At 41.5% G+C, this 18,532-nt stretch overlaps 1 protein-coding gene across 1 annotated transcript in view; it reads left to right on the top strand.

Moving 5' to 3' along the window:
• Positions 1 to 7,267: 7,267 nt before the first annotated feature.
• Positions 7,268 to 18,532, top strand: part of DTX1 (deltex E3 ubiquitin ligase 1) — a 189,385-nt gene continuing 178,120 nt past the window's right edge. Inside the window, 2 exon segments of the mRNA XM_053702173.1 lie at positions 7,268 to 8,119; positions 8,762 to 9,442. Coding sequence (XP_053558148.1) covers positions 9,187 to 9,442 — 256 coding nt within the window. The 5' untranslated portion in view covers positions 7,268 to 8,119; positions 8,762 to 9,186.

Here is an 18,532-nt window from a genome sequence, read left to right as displayed (position 1 = left end):
TACCTTCAGATAGAACATGTTCTGTATGTATGGAGGCCAAGGTGGTCCCCCCTTTAAATGTATGTGAAAATTGTGCCATGGCGTCCAAACAAAGTAAGGACAGTACTGTCACATTTAATAAGGTTGCCCAAGATGATTCTTCAAATGAAGGTAGTGGGGATAGTTCATCATCCTCTCCTTCTGTTTCAACACCAGTTATACCCGCGCAGGCGACTCCTAGTACATCTAGCGCGCCAATGCTTGTTACTATGCAACAATTAACGGCAGTAATGGATAATTCTATAGCTAATCTTTTATCCAAAATGCCAGCATTTCAAAGAAAGCGTGATTGCTCAGTTTTAAATACAGAGGATGAGCAAGGGTGCGCTGACGATAATTTATCTGTTATACCCTTACACCAGTCAGAATTGGCAGTGAGGGAGGGTCTGTCGGAGGGAGAAATTTCTGATTCAGGAAAAGTTTCTCAACAGGCAGAACCTGATATTGTGACGTTTAAATTTAAGTTAGAACATCTCCGTGCCCTGCTTAAGGAGGTGCTAACTACTCTGGACGATTGTGACTCTTTGGTCGTTCCAGAAAAATTGTGCAAAATGGACAAATTCCTTGAGGTCCCTGTGCACGCTGATGCCTTTCCGATACCCAAAAGGGTGGCGGACATAGTGACTAAGGAGTGGGAGAAGCCAGGTATACCTTTTATCCCACCTCCTATATTTAAGAAAATGTTCCCCATTGTCGAACCCAGGAGGGACGCATGGCAAACAGTTCCTAAGGTTGAGGGGGCAGTTTCTACGTTGGCCAAACGCACGACTATTCCCATTGAGGACAGTTGTGCTTTCAAAGATCCTATGGATAAAAAATTGGAAGGATTGCTTAAAAAGATATTTGTTCAGCAAGGTTTCCTCCTCCAACCAATTTCGTGCATTATTCCTGTCACAACGGTGGCGTCTTTTTGGTTCGAAGAACTAGAAAATTCGCTCAATAAGGAGACTCCATATGAGGAAGTCATGGACAGAATTCACGCACTAAAGTTGGCTAATTCCTTTATTTTAGATGCCGCTTTGCAATTGGCGAAATTAGCGGCGAAAAATTCAGGTTTTGCAATTGTGGCGCGCAGAGCGCTTTGGCTAAAATCTTGGTCGGCGGATGTGTCGTCCAAGACAAAATTGATTAATATTCCTTTCAAAGGTAAGACCCTTTTTGGGCCAGAATTGAAGGAGATTATTTCAGACATCACTGGGGGAAAGGGCCATGCCCTCCCACAGGATAGGCCTTTCAAGGCTAAGAACAAATCTAATTTTCGTTCCTTTCGCAACTTCAGGAACGGACCGTCTCCTAACTCTGCAGCCTCTAGACAAGAGGGTAACGCTTCCCAGGCTAAGCCAGCATGGAAACCAATGCAAGGCTGGAACAAGGGTAAACAGGCCAAGAAGCCTGCTGCTGCTACCAAGACAGCATGAAGGGGTAGCCCCCGATCCAGGACCGGATCTAGTAGGGGGCAGACTTTCTCTCTTTGCTCAGGCTTGGGCAAGAGATGTTCAGGATCCCTGGGCACTAGAAATAGTCTCTCAGGGTTATATTCTAGAATTCAAGGAACTTCCTCCAAGGGGAAGGTTCCACATGTCTTGCTTATCTTCAGACCAGATAAAGAGACAGGCATTCTTACATTGCGTAGGAGATCTATTAAAGATGGGAGTGATACACCCAGTTCCAACAGTGGAACAAGGTCAGGGGTTTTACTCAAACCTGTTTGTAGTTCCCAAAAAAGAGGAAACTTTCAGACCAATTCTGGATTTAAAAATTCTAAACAAATTCCTCAGAGTTCCATCGTTCAAAATGGAAACCATTCGAACGATTTTACCAACAATCCAGGAGGGTCAATTCATGACTACCGTGGATTTAAAGGATGCGTACCTACATATTCCTTTCCACAAAGATCATCATCAGTTCCTAAGGTTCGCCTTTCTGGACAAACATTACGAGTTCGTGGCTCTTCCGTTCGGTTTAGCCACTGCTCCCAGAATTTTCACAAAGGTGCTAGGGTCCCTTCTAGCGGTTCTAAGACCGAGGGGCATTGCAGTGGCACCTTACCTAGATGACATCCTAATCCAAGCGTCGTCCCTTTCCAGATCAAGGGCTCATACAGACATTGTATTAGCTTTTCTCAGGTCTCACGGGTGGAAGGTGAACTTGGAAAAGAGTTCCCTGTCCCCGTCTACAAGAGTTCCTTTTCTGGGAACAATAATAGATTCTGTAGAAATGAAGATTTTTCTGACAGAGGTCAGAAAATTAAAGCTTCTAAAGGCTTGTCAAGTTCTTCAATCTATTCCTCAGTCTTCCATAGCTCAGTGCATGGAAGTAATAGGTCTAATGGTGGCAGCAATGGACGTGGTTCCTTTTGCTCAAATTCATCTAAGACCATTGCAACTGTGCATTCTCAGTCAGTGGAATGGGGATTATGCAGACTTGTCTCCCCAGATTCAAGTAGACCAGTTAACCAGAGACTCACTCCGTTGGTGGTTGACTCAGGATCACCTGTCTCAGGGAATGAGTTTCCGCAGACCAGAGTGGGTCATTGTCACGACCGACGCCAGTCTATTAGGCTGGGGCGCGGTCTGGGACTCCCTGAAAGCTCAGGGTCTATGGTCTCGGGAAGAGTCTCTTCTCCCGATAAACATCCTGGAACTGAGAGCGATATTCAATGCGCTCCGGGCTTGGCCTCAACTAGCGAAGGCCGGGTTCATAAGATTTCAGTCGGACAACATGACGACTGTAGCTTACATCAATCATCAGGGAGGAACAAAGAGTTCCTTGGCGATGAGGGAGGTATCCAAGATCATCAAATGGGCGGAGGATCACTCCTGCCATCTATCTGCAATTCACATCCCAGGAGTAGACAACTGGGAGGCGGATTATTTGAGTCGTCAGACTTTCCATCCGGGGGAGTGGGAACTCCACCCGGAGGTCTTTGCCCAGTTAACTCAATTATGGGGCATTCCAGACATGGATCTGATGGTGTCTCGTCAGAACTTCAAGGTTCCTCGCTACGGGTCCAGATCCAGGGATCCCAAGGCGACACTAGTGGATGCATTAGTGGCGCCTTGGTCGTTCAACCTAGCTTATGTGTTTCCACCGTTTCCTCTCCTTCCCAGGCTCATAGCCAGGATCAAACAGGAGAAGGCCTTGGTGATTCTGATAGCTCCTGCGTGGCCATGCAGGACTTGGTATGCAGACCTGGTGAATATGTAATCGGCTCCACCATGGAAGCTACCTTTGAGACAGGATCTTCTAGTACAAGGTCCATTCGAACATCCAAATCTAGTCTCTCTGCAGCTGACTGCTTGGAAATTGAACGCTTGATTTTATCTAAGCGTGGGTTTTCAGATTCAGTTATAGATACTCTGGTCCAAGCCAGAAAACCTGTGACTAGGAAAATTTACCATAAAATATGGAAAAAATATATCTGTTGGTGTGAATCCAAGGGATTTTCTTGGAGTAAAATTAAAATTCCTAAGAATCTTTCCTTTCTCCAAGAGGGTTTGGATAAAGGGTTGTCAGCGAGTTCTCTAAAAGGACAGATATCTGCTTTGTCTGTTTTTCTTACACAAACGCCTGGCAGCAGTGCCAGATGTACAAGCTTTTGTACAGGCCTTAGTCAGAATCAAGCCTGTTTACAGACCCATGACTCCTCCATGGAGTCTAAATTTAGTTCTTTCAGTTCTTCAAGGGGTTCCGTTTGAACCTTTACATTCCATAGATATTAAGTTACTATCTTGGAAAGTTCTGTTTTTGGTTGCTATTTCTTCTGCTAGAAGAGTTTCTGAATTGTCTGCTTTGCAGTGTGATCCACCCTATCTGGTATTCCATGCAGATAAGGTTGTTTTGCGTACCAAACCTGGTTTTCTTCCAAAAGTGGTTTCCAACAGGAATATTAACCAGGAAATAGTTGTTCCTTCTCTGTGTCCGAATCCAGTTTCGAAGAAGGAACGTTTGTTACACAATTTAGATGTGGTCCATGCTTTAAAATTAACCTTGCATTCTATTGGCTGATCGGAACAGCCAATAGAATGCAAGGTCAATCCGATTGGCTGATTGGATCAGCCAATCGGATAGAACTTCAATCTGATTGGCTGATTGAATCAGCCAATCAGATTTTTCCTACCTTAATTCCGATTGGCTGATAGAATCCTATCAGCCAATCGGAATTCGAGGGACGCCATCTTGGATGACATCATTTAAAGGAACCGTCATTCGTCGGAAAGTCGTCGGCCAGGATGGATGTTCCGCGTCGGAGGTCTTCAGGATGCTGCCTCTCCGCTCCGGATGGATGAAGATAGAAGATGCCGCTTGGATAAAGACTTCAATCGGATGGAAGACCTCTTCTGCCCCGCTTGGATGAAGACTTCCACCGGATGGAGGACCTCTTCTGCCCCGCTTGGATGAAGAATTCGGCTCGGCTGGGTGAAGACGACTCAAGGTAGGGAGATCTTCAGGGGGTTAGTGTTAGGTTTTTTTAAGGGGGGGTTAGGTGGGTTTTAGAGTAGGGGCATGTGGGTGGTGGGTTGTAATGTTGGGGGGTATTGTATTTTTATTTACAGGTAAAAGAGCTGATTACTTTGGGCCAATGCCCCGCAAAAAGCCCTTTTAAGGGCTGGTAAAAGAGCTGATTACTTTGTAATTTAGGATAGGGTAGGGCATTTTATTATTTTGGGGGGCTTTTTATTTTATTAGTGGGCTTAGATTAGGTGTAATTTGTTTAAACTTCTTCTAATTTTTTTTTTATTTTCTGTAATTTAGTGTTTTTTTTGTATTATAGTTTAGTTTATTTAATTGTATTTTAGTTTAGATAATTGTAGGTAATTTATTTAATTAATTTATTGATAGTGTAGTGTTAGGTGTATTTGTAACTTAGGTTAGGATTTATTTTACAGGTAATTTTGAAATTATTTTAACTAGGTAGCTATTAAATAGTTATTAACGATTTAATAGCTATTGTACCTAGTTAAAATAAATACAAAGTTGCCTGTAAAATACATATAAATCCTAAAATAGCTACAATGTAACTATTAGTTATATTGTAGCTATATTAGGGTTTATTTGATAGGTAAGTATTTAGTTTTAAATAGGAATAATTTATTTAATTATAGTAAATTTAGTTTGTTTTATTTAAATTATATTTAAGTTAGGGGGTGTTAGGGTTAGACTTAGGTTTAGGGGTTAATAACTTTATTATAGTAGCGGCGACGTTGGGGGCGGGAGATTAGGGGTTAATAATTGTAGGTAGGTGGCGGCGATGTTAGGGAGGGCAGATTAGGGGTTAATAAAATGTATTATAGTGTTTGCGAGGCGGGAGTGTGGCGGTTTAGGGGTTAATACATTTATTATAGTGGCGGCGAAGTTTACTAATCAGCTGATTATTTCACCTGTGTTCCAGTTCAGATATCCTCAAAATGTGTCCTCTTATGGAGGCCTGAGGACAGGTTTGAAAACCAGTGTGCTATCCCGATGCCGGCCCTGCTAACCCTTCACTGGTAAATGGTATTTACCATAGACTTGTAATATCACGTTATGAGTTAATGTTAGCACGGTCCAGTAATATTGCTTATTACATACTGCGTTATCATTATCACGCCACTTGTAATTTGACTCTATATGTTTATTTTATATTTTTATCACATATTTACATATATATGCAATGTTTGTTTCATATTCTTTATTTGTTACATTTATCATAGTTGTTTTAATTTTTATTGAACATTTCTGCTATTTAATCTTATTTATGGTTATAAATGATATCCGTTATCTAATTCTAAAGTAGAAATAACTAGAGGACACTAGTATAAATAACTAGAGTACTTTCATCTGCAGGGTAAAAAAAAACCAATAGCCAATAAGCTTCATTGTGCTGAGTTCACACTTTGCTGTAATCTCATGGGATTTTACTGAAATCTCATGAGATTTAATAATACAATTCCTTAAATTGAAGTAACAAATAAAGTGACTATACCTACACATGACAGATGCATGCTCCCTTGCAAGTCCCAGGACTGGCATCCTGATTGGGTTCTTAAAGTCCCTTTACAGTGTGATGTGGTTATACTGAGGGAATTTTAAGGTAAAATATCTTCCTTTTTATACAAAGAGATGTTCATGTCATATTTTCTAATCAGCTTTTTACAGATATGTTGCATGTATGGGTACTTGATGGGATCTCCTAAATTCTGGGGTTTTGTTCTGAGGAATGATTGTGTTGGTTGGTCCCTATAGGTGTTGAGACATTAAACACTAAATAAATGCTAGATAGATTGATGCATTCAAAGAAAAGATTATTCTGAGAATAACATGCAGATGTATTTTTTGAAGTTTCATTAGCTATTTAAATATTGACAAAATAAGTGTAAAGTTTTAGTGCCTATAAACAATGGGAACTGCCATGTTGTAACTTAAGTTACCTTCTCTGCTGTGGCCAATTAGGGACAGATATAAATAGGTCACTAGAATGTGCAGCCAATGGCTGTGTGGAATATAACAGTGTTCTGCACTTCCATTTCTAAAAGGAACTGAAAGGCTCACAATTTCAGAATGGAATTATAGGAAAAGGGGACAAAATAAATAATAGAAATATATTATAAATTATAAGTTTTTTTATATATACGATTTTCATGTTAAATTACAAATTTAAAGTGTTTAATATCCGTTTAGTATTGCCCAGGGATATATATTAATTAATATGAGTTATTCATGAATTGCAATAAAATAGTTATAAGGAATCGGTTGTAGAGATTTCGTTAATTGATTATTAATTGGTTATTTTGGGTTTTCCTTGCAGTGGTTTATTAAAGGGAATATCCCGTGTGTGAGCTACGGTCTATAGCGGAAAAATCAAACGGTTTGTCTTGATTGATAAAGATCTTTTGTTTTAGGGGTTAATGAGTGACACAAGTTACGGAAATACCGTGGCAATAATTAAGAGGGGTTAAACAGATTAATTTTAGCGGTAAGGCTTCGAAAAATTGGTTGTCTTATGAGGTAACCGTATTGGGGTATTTGGTAATAGCGGTTCGCGTAGGAAAGGGTTAATGCAGTAAGGCATGCATATGCAAGTAATGCTGCAGCATTCATTAGCAGTGTGTACAGGTACTGCTCTGGTAATCACACTGGCACTGTCCGTGGTTAAGCATACTACATAATGCCATAGCAACATAAATCTGTTTTCTTTTTATTTCCTCATTCCTGGCTGTGCTCCGTCTCTCCCGCCTCCCTCCATCACCCTCTCTCTCAGTCGTTCCTCTTTTCGGTTATTCTCAATTATTATTTGTGTCCCTGGAGAAGCTGCAGAGGCTGCACTGGCGAGAGAGACAGAAGAAAAGAGACAGGGCAGGAAAAATGCAGAGATAGAGGCTGTCAAATGTATAGATTGTCAGAAAGAACCCGCTAAAGGAGAAGGTGGAGACAGAGTCACAGACTGACGGGAAATAAAGAGGGAAAAGGGAAATAGAAAGAGTGAGAGATGCGCCCATAGATAGACAAGAAGACTCTCAGGGCACTACAGGTTTGCGCCTCTATCTGCTGTTACTGCCTGTGATCTGCACTCGAGGCGCTAAACCATAAAGGTGCAGCAGCTCTGCAGAAGCTGGAATCTTGGACTATTTTGTTGCACGCACCGGGGGATGTCAGGTCACCGCTTCGCTATTAATAAGCAAACGAACACCAACTTATAACCTACATTTTATCGCAAAACGTCAAGGCAACTGCATTCCCAGGGGCTCCAGTCTACTAACGAACAAGCCCCCAGACCAACCCCCATTCTACAGGGAAACACAACTCACAATATTACTAAGGCACAGAAACCAGTGAATATCAACCACCCTTATATGTAAAGAAAAATATCACCCCCATTCTTCAACTCAGAGCCTCCAAGGCGATCAAGCCTATTTCCCACCAAGCTAGAGACCCTGAACCATACAGGGAGATAAGATCACCCACCCTCCAAGGGAGTATACTAGACAAAATCCACTGGGAAACACCAAGCCTCCATAAGAGCACCAGGGAGAGAGAATGGTCAGCAACCAAAAGACAGAATATCAACTACAATCTGCCTAACATTCCAGGCATACCAAATGTGAGTATTATATAGGCTACTTGTTTTTTTTTTCTTTTCTCCCCCCAAATAAACCTGGTAGATAAATAGATAGACTGACAGACAGACAGATAGATAGATGAATGATAGATATATAGATGAATGATAAATAGAGATAGATATATAGATGGTAGATCGATAGATAGATAGATAGATAGATGCATTATAGATAGATAAATGCATTATAGATATATAGATGATAGATAGATGCATTATAGATATATAGATGCATGATAGATAAATAAATACAGGTGGATTGATTGATCATATATGGCCCTTATAAAATATTGTGTTGATTTCATGTTAAGCTTTTGAGCAGTTTTTGTCATTTAGAATTTCTAATATTCTGCACTGTTTATACAGTAGGGTGTTATCAGTGTGGCCTTGTAGAAAGGACAATTACTGAATTACTATTTGACTGTATTTTTGTAATTGCTAATTCCTACAGAGAAATGTGCATATATAAATGTTACAGCAGTGCTGTGATATATATATATATATATGCAAATTACTGAGTACAAATCAACATACGGATTGCTGTAATTCTATAGAAATGATAGCAATTATGTGCACAAATATATTTATTAAATTCACTTCTATATATATATAATTATTTCTTTACAGGTTTTCTAAAATAAGAAGGAGAAATATGATAATAAAGAGTTATTGCCCAAAGAGCTGACAGCTCATTTTCAACTTGGTGGACACAGGAGACAGTGTGCCTTCTTGCCTTTTCAATGGCCCCTCTCAAATGATTTTGCTGAAAACAAAGGATCTACTAATAGAGACACAATTACAATGTACTGTGAACAGATCTATGTAGTAAATTCCTTTAACATTATGCTCTGGGTCTTAGCTAATCTGACCCTTCACACTGATTAGGAAATTGAACCTTTTTTTTTTTCTTTTTTTTTTTTTACGTTTGCTCCTCAGGGGCTGTTTTTTCACATCACACCAAATCTAATGCCTCCCCTTTTTGCTCCACCTTGATTATGTTTCACTGTCACGGGAACTCCATACTCTAGTGACCAAATACCCTTACACTTGTCATGTCCCGCTCAGGCATCCTGCTTCCAACCAGTGGGCAAAGTTTTGGAGGGCAGGGGGCTCCTCCAAGAGTGGTGGTCTGGGAATGGCTGAATGAGCACGGCCGCTGGAGACCCTACACTGCCACAGTGTGCCATCACATTGAGAGTGCCCTTAGGGAAGATGGCCGGGGTCGAGTGGCATTGGGACAAGTGGATACACACCTCACACCCTATGTCATTGACCTACAGACAATGCATCAGTATCGCCAGGATACAGGTAATAATAAAAAATCTATGGTTTCAAACCTTTTATGTATGAACAGTTTATATTTATTGTCAAAAAGAGACAGACATCTGTCTTTCAGATGAAAGTGAGATGTATTTTTCAATCTGTTTTCTTCAGAGAAAAAGGAAAGGCTGGTTCAATTAATTTTCTCTTGCATAAAGAACATGTATGTAGATAGATAAACAGACAGATAGATAGAATATAGATAGATAATTATGAAAAAGTGTGCATTTAAAATAAAAGTAGGTACAATTTTGCAATTATAAAAGATAAAATTTGTACCATTCTCTATATTATTGGCAGCTAAAAAAATAGAATTTCAATAAATATAGGATTACAAGCAGTGACCAGGCCTGAGTAGCCAAGCCCGTTTTATTAATTGTTCATTTACCATATAAGGTTGTATTTATTATAGAAGAGATGTTTCATTATGCATAGGGCTGTACTGATTGACACATTTTGCAAATAAGAAGTAGGTGTGTAAATACCTACCTTGAAAGAATGATACAAATACATTACCACAAAACCAATGTACAAAACCCTAATTAAAACTCCTGTTTGGTTATTTATTTTAAGGTGATTTGTTTTTCATACCACGGGTAGTATTCACCAAAAGGTAGCATCCACAAATGACTAGAACTAGGGAAGTGCTGACACGTATATATAGTAGGCAGTGATGTGACTCATTTTCAGGGTTGTACAAATTGAGTACAGTTAATTATAAGTTTATCTCTATACAAAATATTTGGTTAAAAATAAAAATGTCATTGGCTTTGGTGAAATATTGCTTTGTTTCAGGCACTACAATTAGGTTGTGAACTGCAGTATAATCTGACAGGCAAACAGGTAACACTGCTATTAATATTAGAGGGGAATAAAACACAGGAAAATGTGAACAGTTACCTATATGATTAGTTGCTATGCCAGTTCCCTGTTTGTTTGTTTTTAAATTCCATTAAAATTAAGCTTGACGTGCTTCATTAGACTGCTGAGAAATGGCGCAGAGCGATGCAGCATGCCATTAATCTCATTATGACATGCATCATGTTAATTCCTGTTGCCTTCCCCACAGATAGAACATACATAGGTTAGAAAGTATTTGCCACTGAACCCCATGTGGCCATTGTCTCAGGTTTGTGCCCCATGCATTTTAGTAATGCCATTTGCTGCAAATGTACTGCAAACGTTCTGTGAGCTTAATCCCACAAGCGCATATCTTCAAATATGAAAGCTTAGCTAACCCTGGGAGCTTGTCCGTGATCTGAAATTCAGCTTGTATCTGTAGTCAATGTTAACATAGCAGAGAAGATTACACAGTGACTTGCAGTGTACCACAAAGGCCTGATGATGCAGACACTCCTGCCCAGGGACTATTTAAATTGGCTAGCCCGCAGGGACAGATCTATCTCACACACAGTACACATGCCTCCTAACAGGATTATTAATTACCCTCCGCTTGTTGTTGTGGCCGCAGAACTGCAGATACAGAGCAGTGAGGAGCTTTACTGGGAAGCTAACAGAGCCATAGTATATCCCAGTAGTTGTGGTTTAATACATGGAACAATCACATGGATACATTTTTTTTTTACTGCTAGATAAAACAAAAAATACAAGCAAGTATTCAATAGAATTTATATTTCTGATATTCGTTTGTCTCATATTAGCGGCTTTCTAATCTATTGTTTGTGTAACCTTGCAATTGAAGAAACAAGGAAATACTACAATTTTCACGTCAACAGGTTTTCCATCATAAAACATATTTTACAAGAATGTTTGCTGATGTGACCGACTGAACAGGCCATACGTTTACTCAGCATGTCTGGATTTAGTAAGAAAGGAACGAGAGTAAATCTTGGCCATCAGTGTGTTGAATCACCTTTATAGGGCTAGATTACGAATGGAGCGCAAACGTTTGCACCCGGGTGATAAGGGGTTTATCGTGAGGGTTTGCTATTGTCGGGCTTACTGCTCGTATTACGAGTTGAACGGAAACGTGATTGCTTGAGCGCAATCGCGATTTACGCTAGAATATTTACAGCGACTTCAGCGCTCTGGTTAACTGTTTTGTGAAACATAAAAGTAAGATAACTGAGAGACGCACTCACTGAGACAGAACAAAAGCTGAAAAAAAACCAGACGTACGTTTCGTCCTCCCTTGGGCCTCGTCAGTGAAGTGCAGTTGCATATCTCTAGGGCATGTGTGCAACGAGTCCATATCTGGTTTCCCCCTTTTACTCTTAGGGAGACCTAAGAGTACTTTACATAAAAACAAGAGAACTGAGAGACCCACTCACTGAGACAGAACAAAAGCTAGAAAAACTTCCGTGCTTGTCCACAAGGCCAGTGCCACTCAGGGTGCAGTCTCTTTTTGCACACTATGCCTTTTCACAGAGAAAAAAAATCCTGTAGTATATCAGTCTGATCCTGCCCAATGACAGTCCAGCACCGAAATACCAGACAATTCTTCTCTGAACAAGACAAACAACAAACCCCAGACGTACATTTCGGCCTCTCTTGGGCCTTGTCAGTGAGGTGCAGTTGCATATCTCTTGGGCATGTGTGCAAGGAGTCCATATCTGGTTTCCCCCTTTTACTCTTAGGGAGACCTAAGAGTACTTTATATAAAAACAAGAGAACTGAGAGACGCACTCACTGAGACAGAACAAAAGTTAGAAAAACTTCCGTGCTTGTCCACAAGGCCAGTGCCACTCAGGTTTCGCTCAAAACAACAACATCTAATGAAAATTATTAATAAAAAATATTGCACACAAAATTTATAAAGGCTCAAAGATAAGAGGTCTCAGTAGTTAGAAAAAAAAATAGGCAGACAAAGGGCTTTAACATAGTGATATATACATATACTGTACATGTATAAATATGTATATGCATGTGTATATATATATGTCTATATATGTGTGTACTTATGTATTTATGTATTTATATGTGTATATACAGTATCTCACAAAAGTGAATACACCCCTCACATCTTTTCATGTGACAACACTGAAGAAATGACACTTTGCTACAATGTAAAGTAGTGAGTGTACAGCCTGTATAACATGGTAAATTTGCTATCCCCTCAAAATAACTCAACACACAGCCATTAATGTCTAAACCGTTAACAACAAAAGTGAGTACACCCCTAAGTGGAAATGTCCAAATTGGGTCCTATTAGCCATCTCCCTCCCCAGTGTCATGTGATTTGTTAGTGTTACAAGGTCTCAGGTGTTAATGGGGAGCAGGTGTGTTAAATTTGGTGTAATCACTCTCACACACTCTCATAGTGGTAACTGGAAGTTCAACATGGCACCTCATGGCAAAGAACCCTCTGAGGATCTGAAAAAAAGAATTGTTGCTCTACATAAAGATGGCCTAAGCTATAAGAAGATTGCCAAGACACTGAAACTGAGCTGCAGCACAGTGGGCAAGACTATACAGAGGTCTCATAGGACAGGTTCCACTCAGAACAGGCCTCACCATGGTCGACCCAAGAAGTTAAGTGCACGTGCTCAGCGTCATATCCAGAGGTTGTCTTTGGGAAATAGACGTATGAGTGCTGCCAGCATTGCTGCAGAGGTTGAAGGGGTGGGGGGTCAGCCTGTCAGTGCGCAGACCATACGCCACACACTGCATCAAATTGGTCTGCATGGCTGTCGTCCCAGAAGGAAGCCTCTTCTAAAGATGATGCACAAGAAAGCCAGCAAACAGTTTGCTGAAGTCAAGCAGACTAAGGACATGGATTACTGGAACCATGTCCTGTGGTCCAATGAGACCAAGATAAACTTATGTGGTTCAGATGGTGTCAAGCGTTTGTGGTGGCAACCAGGTGAGGAGTAAAAAGACAAGTGTGTCTTGCCTACAGTCAAGCATGGTGGTGGGAGTGTCATTGTCTGGGCCTGCATGAGTGCTGCCGACACTGGGGAGCTACAGTTCATTGAGGGAACCATAGATGCCAACATGTACTGTGACATACTGAAGCAGAACATGAACCCCCCCCCTTCGGAGACTGGGCCGCAGGGTAGAATTCCAACATGATAACGACCACTGCCTTGCTAAAGAAGCTGAGGGTAAAAGTGATGGACTGGCCAAGCATGTCTCCAGACCTAAACCCTATTGAGCATCTGTAGGGCATCCTCAAACGGAAGGTGGGGGAGCGCAAGGTCTCTATCATCCACCAGCTCCGTGATGTTGTCATGGAGGAGTGGAAGAGGACTCCGGTGGCAACCTATAAAGCTCTGGTGAACTCCATGCCCAAGAGGGTTAAGGCAGTGCTGGAGAATAATGGTGGCCACACAAAATATTGACACTTTGGGTCCGATTTGGACATTTCCACTTAGGGGTGTACTCACTTTTGTTGCCAATGGTTTAGACGTTAATGGCTGTGTGTTGATTTATTTTGAGGGGACAGCAAATTTACACTGTTATACAGGCTGTACACTCACTACTTTACATTGTAGCAAAGTGTAATTTCTTCAGTGTTGTCACATGAAAAGATATAATAAAATATTTACAAAAATATGAGGGGTGTACTCACTTTTGTGAGATACTGTATGTATTAACAGACATATATACACACATAAATACATATGTACACATATATAGACATTTATATAAGTGCATTTCAGTCCTTTGTCGTTAAGTAGATGAAAACATATTAAAGCATATTTATGCAATATTCATGTTTAATAAAGTGTTATACTGTGTATTTACTGCAAATATTTTACATTCCAACGTACAAAATATGGCAGAATATGTTCTATGTTTTATAAATATATATATATATATATATATCTGTATATCTATACCTTTATATAATATATATATATATCTGTATATCTATACCTTTATATAATATATATATATATATACAGTGGCGTAGCGTGGGGGGGGCCAGAGGGGCTGTTGCCCCGGGCGCATAATTATGGGGGGCGCAAAAGTCTCACTCTCAGTCATTAGTCAACTTCTTTAATTGTTTGTCAGTGTGTCTGGTCGCCTCCTGCAATCCCTAAATCTACTTATCCAACTCTCTCTAGTCTGAACGTTACCCCTGCTGTGCTGCTGTCTATTTACAGTTTATGCCACTAGCACAGCACGCCGGGTCCTGACTCCTCCCACTCCCAGCGCGCGCAGTTCAAGAGGGACCGAGAGTGCAAGAAGTGGAGGGGAAGAGCTGCTGCCTGCCTGAGGTGAGGACTGTTAAACATGATGGAAAGCATTTTTTATGTATAACATTGCTAAAAGCAATATTGCAGAAATGCCGCCATAGATGTAGACACCTGCAGGGCCGGCTTATCAATGGGACCAACAGGGTCCCACGGACCCAGGCGGCACTTGACAGGGGGCGGCAGTTCAGTCAGTGACTATTATTGTTATACTCTGCCGACTGCCGCTCCTGCCTGCTTCCCCCTCTGTGCTCAGCGCCGCGGCATAAGTGTGAAACTGTCTGTGTCACTGTGTGAATAATCCCTTCTGTCAGGCAGCCCGCCGCATAAGTTAAGTGTGAAACTGTGTGTATAGTCAGACTCTGCCGACTGCCGCTCCTGCCTGCCTGCCTCCCCCTCTGTGCTCAGCGCCGCGGCATAAGTGTGAAACTGTGTCACTGTGTGAATATTCCCCTCTGTGAGGCAGCCGCATAAGTGTGAATATTTACACTTACATAAAGAATCTGATTCCCAGGGGGCAAGGGCGGGCCAGACAGACCTCAGACCAGAGGCAACTCCGCGTTATGAGGGAGGGAAGCGGATATATGACGTTTGTCACTGTCATATATCCCCGCCCCTTCTGGTTCTGCCGCCGCGGCTCTAAATAACTCTAGTTGAGCAGTGAGTGCCTAATACACTGTGGACGTAGGTGGGGAGCGCCTGCCCTGGAGTCTGGACAGTTGGGTTAGGGGGGCGCAATTCTTACCTTGCCCTGGGCGCTGACAACCCACGCTACGCCACTGTATATATATATATATATATATATATATATTTATATATAGGTATACAAAAGATAATATATCGAAAATATAGGTATATGTAGAAATATGTATTTATGAATAAATAGAATATGTTCTGCAATATGCAGAACATTGGAATGTGAAATATTCATATTTTCATGTTGGGTTCGCACACATGAGAATATGCAGTCGACTTTGCGTGAGAGTGGGGTGCTAGGTTTGTTTTCCACTTTTTTTCTCCATTGACTTCTATGGGGGAATACGTGAACATGCACACAATATTCTAACTTTGGCTTTTTGCGCTTGTCGAGTTAGTGCGAGAGTGAAAACAGTATACTTTCAACTCGTAATATGAGCGCAACCTGACAAGTGCAAAAATTCATTAATTCATTAATTTGCTCTCCACTTGTAATCTAGTCATAGTCGGCTGGGTAAACTGTCTGAAATAGTGGTAGTTCTATGGGTGAACAAGGGGTGCAAAGCACCCCTAATTTTCTATAAGGAGGTTAAAAATGTAAAAAATATTTCTCCCTGTCCCTCTCTTTTTAGGCAAGTCACATCCCCCAACTGCCTAACCACCATTCGGACCACCTGCCCCTGCCTTCAGAACACCTGCGACTCGACCAACCCCCGCTACTACCCTACCAATGGAACCCCCGTATTTACTCCTCCAGTCACCGCTTCCCACCTTTGGAACACGTGCAATTCTACCCAGGAGTGCATGCCCCCGCATTTATTTCACAAGCAATGCTACCCAGGAGTGTATGCCCCCACATTTATTTCACAAGCAATGCTACCCAGGAGTGTATGCCCCCGCATTTATTTCACAAGCAATTCTAACCAGGAGTATATACCCCCGCATTTGTTTCATGTGCAATTCTACCCAGTAGTGTATGCCCCTGCATTTGTTTCATAAGCACTTCTACCCAGGAGTGTATGCCCCCGCATTTATTTCACAAGCAATTCTACCCAGCAGTGTATGCCCCTGCATTTGTTTCACAAGCAATTCTACCTAGTAGTGTATCCGCCCCCGCATTTGTTTCATGTGCGATTCTACCTAGTAGTGTATGCCCCCGCATTTGTTTCACAAGCAATTCTACCTAGTAGTGTATGTCCCCGCATTTGTTTCACAAGCAATTCTACCTAGTAGTAGGGCTGCACGATTAATCACAATTTAAAATCACCGCAATTTAAAATTGCAGCGATTTAAAATTGCGGGAGTATGCAATTTTGAACCCCTCCCACTATGACATCACCTATGACATACAGGAGGGCTCTGCTGCGGCCACATGCGGGTAAGGGGCGTGGCAGTGACTTGTTTTGCCACACTGCCATGGTCAAGGTTCCGCTGCGAGGAGCGGGAATAGGGGCAGACTTGGGGCCGTGACGCCTGGCACGTTATCTGCAGGACCCCGGTCACGTGGCTCGTTTCCAGCGGCTATGCGGGTGCAGAGCTGCTTGGGTCACCAGGCTAATGGGGCGTGCAGGGACACTAACGGTACCGCTGGGAACCGCAGAAGGAAGTCGCAGTACTGGACTCTTTAACGGGCGAGAAGGGCCAAGGCTTCACCGTCCGCTGCCCATTACTCTATTACTTGTTCGTGCTTGACACCGAGCTGGGGAACGAGCTCTTCTACATCTCCTTCTTCCCCTTCTGGATATGTTCAACATGTGTAGTGAGAAGCTGCACATTACAACCCACAGTAGCGACTGCAGGGTGGCAGTGCTGGTATATTATTCTGTAGGCCTTCCTGCAGCCGCTACTGTGGGCTATTGTAGCATAAGATTTTCATTCTCACTATATATAAATTATATAGCGCTATTGTAGCATCAGATTTACATTCTCACTATATATAAATTATATAGCGCTATTGTAGCATCAAATTTATATTCTCACTATATATAAATCATATAGCGATATTGTAGCATCAGATTTACATTCTCACTATATATAAATCATATAGCGATATTGTAGCATCAGATTTACATTCTCACTATAAATAAATTATATAGCGCTATTGTAGCATCAGATTTATATTATCACTGCTTAGTAAAATCATTAGCCACAATAAAAACCATGTGTAGTGAGGAGCTGCACATTACAACCCACAGCAGCGACTGCAGGGCGGCAGTGCTGGTATATTATTCTGTAGGCCGCTACTGTGGGCTGTAATTTGTAGCTTCTCACAACATATGTTTTTATTGTGCCTAATGGTTCTACTGAGCGGCAGCACTGGGAAGAGGGAAAGATGGTGGGCAGCGGCAAGCTAAAGGGGCTGCAGGATCAGATGTGTAAGATGAACTGTCTGTCTTGTAGGTGGGCTTGTCCCTGCTAGCTTTGAGTTATTTTCAGAAAATCACGATTAAAATCGAAATCATAATATTTCATGATCAAATATGCGATTTTCATTTTTTCCTATATCGCCCAGCCCTACCTAGTAGTGTATGCCCCCGCATTTGTTTCACAAGCAATTCTACCCAGGAATGTATGCCCCCGCATTTGTTTCATGTGCAATTCTACCTAGTAGTGTATCCCCCCTCCCCCCGCATTTGTTTCACAAGCAATTATACCTAGTAGTGTATGCCCATGCATTTGTTTCACAAGCAATTCTACCCAGGAGGGTATTCCCCTCTCATTTGTTTCACAAGCAATTCTACCCAGGAGGGTATTCCCCTCTCATTTGTTTCACAAGCAATTCTACCCAGGAGGGTATTCCCCTCTCATTTGTTTCACAAGCAATTATACCTAGTAGTTTAGCCCCGCATTTGTTTCATGTGCAATTATACCTAGTAGTGTCTAGCATTGGTTTCACAAGCAATTCTACCCAGCAGTTTATACCCCGGCATTTGTTTCCCAAGCAATTCTACCCAGGAATGTATGCCCCCGCATTTGTTTCACAAGCAATTCTACCTAGTAGTGTATCCCCCCCCCGCATTTGTTTCACAAGCAATTATACCTAGTAGTTTAGCCCTGCATTTGTTTCATGTGCAATTATACCTAGTAGTTTAGCCCCACATTTGTTTCATGTGCAATTATACCTAGTAGTTTAGCCCCACATTTGTTTCATGTGCAATTATACCTAGTAGTTTAGCCCCGCATTTGTTTCACAAGCAATTATACCTAGTAGTTTAGCCCCACA

Source organism: Bombina bombina, chromosome 2, assembly GCF_027579735.1.
Source record: "Bombina bombina isolate aBomBom1 chromosome 2, aBomBom1.pri, whole genome shotgun sequence".
Lineage (NCBI taxonomy): Eukaryota > Metazoa > Chordata > Amphibia > Anura > Bombinatoridae > Bombina > Bombina bombina.
The sequence above is the reverse complement of the archived record's forward strand: the minus strand, read 5'-3'. Positions and strand labels throughout refer to the sequence as shown.